The 9,063-nt window shown below is 35.6% G+C and overlaps 1 protein-coding gene across 1 annotated transcript; it reads left to right on the top strand.

The window, feature by feature from the left end:
- The first annotated feature begins 6,543 nt into the window (after positions 1-6,543).
- Positions 6,544-7,464, top strand: LOC102835585 (olfactory receptor 4C45-like). The gene has a single exon (XM_006865138.1). The coding sequence runs from the start codon at positions 6,544-6,546 to the stop codon at positions 7,462-7,464; it is 921 nt and encodes a 306-aa protein (XP_006865200.1).
- Positions 7,465-9,063: the final 1,599 nt, after the last annotated feature.

The following is a 9,063-nucleotide window of genomic DNA, read 5'->3' as shown; positions in this document are numbered from 1 at the left end:
TATAATCAATGTAATGAAATAAGTTATAAGAATTTATAAGAATTGTTGAATGTGAAACTGATGATGTGCCCTGTAAATTTCACAATAAAAACCTTAAAAAAAAAAAAAAAAAAAGTGAAACTGGCAAACTTTGTTATACCTGTTCCTCCACAATAAAATTTTTAAACAACCGAAAAGAAAAGAAAGAAAGAAAACCTTTGTTTAACTTTTTAAAACATGGGTCTAATATATTGGTCTTTTTGATTAATTTCACTCATCATGTCTTCCAGGTTCAACCATGTTTTGAGGTGTTTCTAATGTTCATCATTATTCTTCAATGTTTTGTAGTATTCCACTGTACCAAAATGCGTTTAACCATTCTTCTGTTTCCAGCTTTTTGATAACTCTCTGGTAGAAAGAAAATTGAAGGGTCCTGTTTGATTTCTTGACTGCTGATTCCATGAGTGCTGATAGTAGACACAAGCATATCTTAGGGCTGTTGCTGTTGTTGTTGTTGTTAGGTGCCATTGAGTCAATACCGACTCATAGCAACCTTATGCGTGCCAGAATGAAACACTGCCCAATCCTGAGTCAACCTCACAATTGTTGATATATTTGAGACCATTGATGCTGCCACTGTGCCAATCCATCTTGTAGGGGTCTTCCTCTTTTTCTGCAACCCTCCACTTTATCAAACATGATATTATTCTCCAATGACTGGTCCTACCTGACAATATGTCTGACGTATGAAAGACGAAGTGTGGCCATCCTGGCTTCCAAATAACACTCTGGCTGTGCCTCTTCCAACACAGATCTTTTATTCTTTTGGCAGTCCATGGTACTTTCAATATTTTCCTCCAACACCAGAACTCAAATGCATCGATTCTTCTATGATTTTCCTTATTCACTATCCAACTTTCTTATGCATATGAGGTTATTGAAAACACCATGGCTTGTGTCAGTCATACCTTAGTCCTAAAACTGACATCTTTGCTCTTCAACACTTCAAAGAGACCTTGTACAGCAGATTTGCCCAATGCAACATGTTGTTTGATTTCCTGACTTCTTCTTCCATTAATGTTGATGGTTGATAGAAGCAAAATGAAGTCTTTGACAACGTCAAACTTTTCTCCATTTATATAGACGTTATTTATTGGTCTAGTGGTGAGGAATTTTGTTTTCTTTACATTGAGGTGCAAACCATACCAAAGGCTGTGGTCTTTCATCTTCATCAATAAGTATTTTAAGTCTTCTTGGCTTTCAGCAAGCAACATTTTGTCATTTACATATCACATATTGTTAATGAGCCTTCCTCCAATCCTAATGCCACAGTTTTCTTCATATAATCCAGATTCTCTGATTATTTGTTCAGCATACAGATTGAATACGTATGGTGAAATAATACAACTCTAGTGCACATCTTTATTCATTTTAAACCTTCTGGTGTTTTCTTGTTCTGTTTGAACTGCCTCTTGGTCTATGTACAGGTTCCTCATGAGCACAGTTAAGTGTTCTGGATACTCATACTTCTCAGTATTGTCCATAGATTGTCATGATCTACAGAATTGAAAGCCTTTGCATAGTCAATAAAGCACAAGTAAACATCTTTCTCATATTCTCTTCTTTCAGCCAATATATATCTGGCATCAATGATATTCCTCATTCCACGTCCTTTTCTGAAATTGACTTGAACCTCTAGAAGTTCTCTGTCAATGTATAATTGCAGCTGTGTCTGTATTACCTTTAGTAAAACTTTACTCGTATGGGATATCAGTGATATTGTCCAGTGCTTTCTGCATTCCATTGGGTCACCTCTCTTTAGATTGGGAACAAATACTCTTCTGATCATTTGCCCAGGTAGCTGTCTTCCAAGTTTCTTGGCATAGAAGAATGAGTGCCTCGAGTACCACATCACTTTGTTGAAAGATTTCAATTTGTATTCCATCAATTCCCAGTGCCTTGTTCTTTGCCAATTCCTTCAATGAACCTTGGACATCTTCCTTCAGGATCATTGGTTTTTGAAACATATGCTACCTCTTGAAATGGGTCAACATTGACCATTTCTTTTTGGTACAATGATTCTGTGTATTCCTTCCATCTTCTTTTGATGTTTTCTTCATCATTCAGTCTTTTCCCCATAATCTTACAATACTATCAGTTGAAGTTTGAATTTTCAATCAGTTCCATCAGCTTGAGAAATACTGAGATTGTTCTTCCCTTTTGCTTTTCTAACTCCAAGTCTTTGCACGTTTTATTATAATATTAGACTTTGTCTTCTCAAGCCATTCTTTGAGATTTTCTGTTCAACTCTTGTATCTCCTCACTTATTCCATTTGCTTTAGCATCTTTAGGCTAGAGAGCCAGTCTCAGAATCTCTTCTGACATCCATTTTGGGGTTTTCCTTCTCTCTTGTCTTTTCAATGACCTTTGGCTTTCTTCCTATATGATGCTTTTGATGTCATCCCACAACTCTTTTTGTCTTTTGTCTTTAGTGTCTAACATATCAAATCTGTTTTTCAGATGTTCTCTAAATTCAGGTGGGATATATTCAAGGTCATATTTTGGCTCTTATGAACTTGGTTACGTTTTCTTCAGCTTCAGTCTGAATTTGCATATGAGCAATTGATGGTCTGTTCCACAGTCTATGTCTGGCCTTGTTTTGGCTGATGATATGGAGCTTTCCACTATCTCTACCACAGATGTAGTCAATTTGATTTATGTGTAGTCTGTCTGGTGAGGTCCACGTGTATAACATCTTTTCTGCTGTTTTAAAAAATATCTCAGGATACTTAGGTAAGAAAATATTGAAGACTAACATTTCCACTCTCAAGAGAACCATCACATTTGGACTAGCCATGTTTTCAGAGAGAAATCTATTCTTTGAACTCAAGCCTATATATAAATTCAGCTGTATCCCCTAGTCAATATTTTCTGATACTACAGTGAGCAACACAGTCTTATAAAGAATGTTTCCAACTTATTCTATTAAATCTTATTCCAAATTGTAGCCAGCTCAACTGCATTTCAAAAACTGTTCTCTAATGATGTTTGTGAGTGCCATTTGGGAGTAAGTGAAAGACATTGGATGATGTTTTGGCAAAAGTTCCAACAGGAAGAAAAACTAATCCTCAGATGACTTAAGAAATCATTGCATTACCAAATTCTGTGTTGTGTGACTGTGTATTTAAACACTCTTCTGTAATCCATAATAATCAAATTATGAAGAAGGGTCTATGAGCAATGACAGAAATATGACATGTATGATCAAGCAAAGAAATTGTTTGGGAGACATTGCTCCCAAACTTAGAGGATTTTTAGGGAAACAAAGTCAGAAAGAAGATTTGAATCTGGAATAAAAGTAGTTCTCCCCACACTGCCTTTGGAATTTTGGGGGACAAAAACTTGACAGAGTTGATTGGAGAAAATAATATCCAGTTTAGTGGACTTTACTCACTTATATATTTTACAGACTAATATAGTAGTTTTTCCTGATTTGAAAATCTTTGCATTATTCTCAAAGTTTTTAATTTGTACTGAATGTAGTTCTAAGAGATCTGGGGGAAAAAAGTGTATGTATGTTGAAGATTCATGTACATTTTCATGGAAGGCAAAAAAAACAGTAGAAATTGGATTCTGGCAATATAGCTAATTTTCTTATCAAATTCAGATTGGTAATTAGAACAAAAAATAAACAAATATCCAAGATTTTTATCTAAAAAGATAAGAATTTCTACGTCTCTTGCTTGTTAGGTTTTTAAGTTGAAATTTCTTCCTAGAATTGCATTCCTTTGAAGTTCATAGAGTCTATTTGTGTTTCAAATGCCTGGAGTGGAAGCTATCCATAATGGACTGCATCTAAAAACCAAGGATTCTTCAATCAACTAGACCCAGGTCAGTGGTAATGAAATCAAGCTTTCTCCCCAGAAAGCTTAATTGTGTTAATTTAGCCAAGTTATTTTCACTAAAATAATTTTTACAATAAGATTCTCTCAATTGTATGCTAGTATTTTTATGTGAAAGTGAACTTGGATGAAGTGACATGAAATTATTTTCTGATGACACTTATGCATCTGATTAGAGATTTACCTGAATAATTACAGCATTCAGTTACCACTCTCTCCCCAACTTCTAGTAGATGTCTGGTCTGTTCTAAGCTCTAAAAATAGAGACTTATTCAAGAAAAAAAATTAATAAAAAATAATTTATCTTCCTAATTATCTGCATCACAACACAATATTATCTGCATCTCACTACATATCCTATCAATGATGTCATCAGTCCAGACATTGTTTACAACTATTGAAGTCACTTTTGTAACATTCTGATCAGCATTATTTCTCACCAAGTAACCAGAATCATGTTCCGCCTTTTACTAACTTCCACATTTCCAAATTAAAGTTAGAATTTTTTCTTCTAATCTATTACAAAGTATTAACCACATTATGAAGTATCAGCAAAAGCTATGGATGGGGTAAAGAGCTTAGGGATTGAGCTGTCCTGAAAACTAATGAGTTTGCCTCACCTTTTCTGAAGCTGTAATGCGCATGATGTTGGATTTTGTGCTCATATAAGTTTTAAGGGAAAAGTATGTTATTATGTTTTTGTAGGGTTGGGTAAGTAGGAAAAAAATAATAACTTATGACCATTTGTAATAATAGCATGTACCTACTCTTGAAAATCCATGTACAGACCATAACCAAAAACAGAATATATTCTTGTCTATGTTCATTATTCACCCGATTTAGCAGTGAAACTTCAAGTTATCTTAATTGAGTAAATGTGTACCTGAAGGAAAATTGTGCTATCTTAGATGGTCCTAGTGTTTCTGTTTTCTCAATAAAAAATTCAATAATCATAATGATTTATTTATTTCCATATCTAAATTGCAAATGGAGAAATATATAAAATCTAGAGCATGAATTTACATAGTGAAAGTTCCATTGCATGCAAAACTCATTTAAGAAATATTGTGAAGTTTTGAAGCCCACATTTCCAAAGATGAATTGTTGGGAAGATTGAGAGTGAAATGAAGGAACCTATTGAGCCATGTAGAACACACAGGGTCATTGAACGAATGATGCTTGACAGGCTGTAAGAGAGATCCTTCTTGAACACATTGAAAAAAAACTTCTCCATCTACAGCTCTGTCTCTATCTGTATGTGCATGTGCTTTCATTTGACAGAAAAATGAAAAATCAATTATAGAACATAACAGATATATATGTACCCACTTGGGCAATTTTATAGCTCATAGTTTGACTTTTTAAATGAATATTATGTTCATATAACTGTAAATATCCAAGACAATGTTGTTGTTGTGAAGTGCCGTCGAGTCGGTTCCAACCCATAGTGACCCTATATAGGGTTTCCGAGGAGCAGATGGTGAGCTTGAACCACCGACCTTGTAGTTCAAACAGCTTTGCAGTCTGGCGCATTAACCCACAGCGCCACACCAGGACAATGGACCAGTGTAAATTCTAAATTAATTGTAATTGATGATATTTGTCAGGAAAAAAATTAAGGAAATTAACCCTACAATCTGAGAGATATTTAGATACCAAAAGGAAGTTTCGAAACTGACCATATGTGATCATTTAGACAGTAAAGTCGTTTAAACTGCAAGGTCGGTGGTTCAAGCTCACCAGCTGCTCCTTGGAAACCCTTGACAGGATCGTTATGGGTCGGAATCGACTCGAAGACACTTAACAACAACAACAAATTATTGAGCTAAGGAGCTCTGGTAGCGCAGTGATTACGAATCAGGCTGCTAATCTCACGGTCAGCGGTGGGAAACTACCAGCTGTTCCACGGGAGAGAGATGAGGCTTTCTGCTCAGATAAAGATTTACAGCCTCGGAAACCCTGTGCAGAGTCGCTATGAGTCGAAAAGGACTCCACAGCACATAACAACAGCAACAACATTACTGAGATGGATTCCTGGTGTGTACTATGTGTACATCTCAATAATGTGTGTACTATGGGCTAATGCGCTGGGCTGCAAAGTTGGTTTGAACCACAAGGTAGTAGTAGTTCAAGTTCATGAGCTGCTACTTGGAAACCCTATATCGGTTAGAATGGATGCTAAAACATTCAATAACAACAACAATAAAAAATTTTCAGATAAATAACATCAAGGTGTTATTGCAAATGATATAAAATACTGAGATAGGGTCCTGGTGTGGCTCTGTGGGATAATGCAATGGACCAAGAAGTCAGGTTGAACTGCTAGGTCGGTAGTTCAAATTCACAAGTTATTCCTCAGAAACCGTATACACGATCACTATGAATCTACACAGACTTGACAGCACTTAACAACAACAAGTTATTGATAAGTTTGTAAGATACTATTACTATGTGATTAATTTGAATGAGGACAAATATAACCTCCTTCTGTTTTTCTTTATAACTATCTGCACATTGCCAGTGGTAAAATAATTGTAGTTCCATCAATTCCAAAGAAAAAGACTATAGAAGTAATAAAATATTTTGCTATTGAAATATCGCTCAGAAATACTGTGATCTTTTCAGATGGGACACATTTCTTCAACCAAGCTACATTGGGAGAATGAGCAATGTAACCGAATTCATCCTGCTCGGTCTGACTCAGAATCCAAAACTGCAGAAACTTTTATTTCCTGTGTGTTTAATCACCTACTTGATCACATTGGCAGGTAACTTGTTTATCTCAGTCACTATCTTCATCAGCCCAGCCCTGGGCTCACCCATGTACTTTTTTCTGTTATGTTTGTCCACGATAGATGGTTTTTACTCCTCTTGCATCATTCCCAGAATGATCTTTGACTTGATCTCTGAGAAAAACACCATATCCTTCAATGGCTGCATGACTCAGCTCTTTGCTGAACATTTTTTTGCTGCCACTGAGATCATCTTATTAATTGCAATGGCCTATGACCGCTATGTGGCCATCTGTAAACCCTTACACTACACAACCATCATGAGCAGACCTCTTTGTACTTTCATGGTCGGGATGGCTGGGGTTTTGGGATTTATACATGGAGGAATCCAGTTTTTGTTAATTGTTCAATTGCCATTTTGTGGTCCCAATGTCATTGATCATTTTATGTGTGATTTAATACCCCTCCTGAAGTTGGCCTGCGCAGACACTCACATTCTGGGGCCCCTAATTGCTGCCAATAGTGGATCACAATGTTTGATCTCTTTTTTGATGCTAGTCACTTCCTATATCATCATCCTGTACTCCTTAAGGAGTTACAGTGCTGAAGGGCGTCGCAAAGCCCTCTCTACGTGTGCCTCTCATGTCACTGTGGTCATTTTATTCTTTGTACCTTGTTCATTCCTGTATCTGAGACCCATGACCTCCTTCTCTGCTGACAAAGCAGTGACTGTATTTTGCACTCTAGTAACTCCTATGTTGAACCCTTTAATCTACACCTTGAGAAATGCAGAAGTAAAAAATGCTATGAAAAAGGTCTTGGGTCAAGTAATGCAAGCCAGCAAAAGATAAATCTTGTGATTAAAGTATTTAATTCAATAATTTCTGATCAAATTTAAGACTTTCACTTATCCTGTTTGGATCAATTTGCTTTAGAAGACCAAAAGTTGTAGACATGGCTAACTTATCTAAAGGCACAATAGGCACAGTTCGTAGGTCCCATAACTCATTTAACAATAAAAGATACATTGTAATTTCCTTCTAAAATAATAATATAATCCAATTTAATGATATTAATCTTTATATTAATACAGTAATGTGCATCTACAGTTTTAATATTTTTTATGGAGAAATGTGACTGTAAGCACAAAAGTATGTAGGGTCCACGAGAGTCATTTGTGGGCCTGACTGTAGATAAACACATCATCAGCTATAGTCATGAAAAATTTTATACCCATTACTACAACTAGTGTGAAGTTTTATATTAAAATAGGAAAATTAATATAAATGAAAGGAGTTTCATATAGTACAGAGAGAGTCTACAAGAAGCACTTTCAACAAGATAGGTTTTTAAGATTAGAACTCAACCATTCCTTTTAGTCCAGAAATTTCTAGAGATACTATTGGAAGCAGAATTGATCTGAACAAAAGAAATGTAATCAATAAAGCCTTTAGAGATAAGGTGTATATAATGCAATATCTGCATATTAATGCCTAATGTTAGACACAAACAAAAAATAGACTCTGCAAACAAAGCAACTGTTACAGGAAATTATCAGTAATGAAAAAATAATTTAGGCCCTGAAACTATACAAGAATAATCCCAAGTCTCAATTATACAAAATATTCCATATCACAAACATAATGAATCAATGAGACATTTGGAAATAGTCTGATGCTTTCAAGTTAGAGAAGACAAATTTTGGATGAAATAGATCTGATTTCTCATCTGATCTGTGGTGGTAATTAGCCTTGCAAATGTAAACAAGTTATTTCACCTTTCTTTAACCATTTATCTGTAAGGGGGAAATGATATTACATACTTCCTTAAGTGGAAAAAGTTATTGGTTTAAAGTGGAAAAATGACTTAGATCAAGAATAGTAGAAATTGTTCAAACTGTGCAGCTTCAAAATTGTCCATCAGAATATTTGCTAGCTACTCATCTGTGTCTGACAAAGGGGTCCATGTGAAAATCACGATCATGGCAGCACCAAATGTATTCCCCTGTCTCACTTCACACAAAATACATCATAAAAGTCATCTATTTACTAATAGGAACAACATAAGGTTGGGCTATTATCTCAGCAACCATATCTCTGCAGTTTCTTGTATTGTCATTGCTTGTATGATGCTATGATGCTGAAAGCTATGCCACCAGTATTTTGAATACCAGTAGGGTCACCAGAGAAGTTTCCAGACTAATTCAAACAAGGACAAAAGCCCTGATTATCTGTTTCCAAAAATAAGTCAATGAAAACCCAATGGATCACAACAGAATACTGTTCAATATAGTGCTAAGTGTAAGCCCTCCTTGTTGGAAGGCACTGAAAATGCACAGTAACAGCAGTGAACTTGAGCATAGTAATAAGCCTAAAGATGGTGCCAGACAGGCATTGCTTCATTCTGTTGTACATGGGATCATCATGAATCAGAGTCAACTCAATATAAAT

Source organism: Chrysochloris asiatica, unplaced genomic scaffold, assembly GCF_000296735.1.
Source record: "Chrysochloris asiatica unplaced genomic scaffold, ChrAsi1.0 scaffold00075, whole genome shotgun sequence".
Taxonomy (NCBI): domain Eukaryota; kingdom Metazoa; phylum Chordata; class Mammalia; order Afrosoricida; family Chrysochloridae; genus Chrysochloris; species Chrysochloris asiatica.
This window is presented reverse-complemented; position numbering and strand designations above follow the sequence as displayed.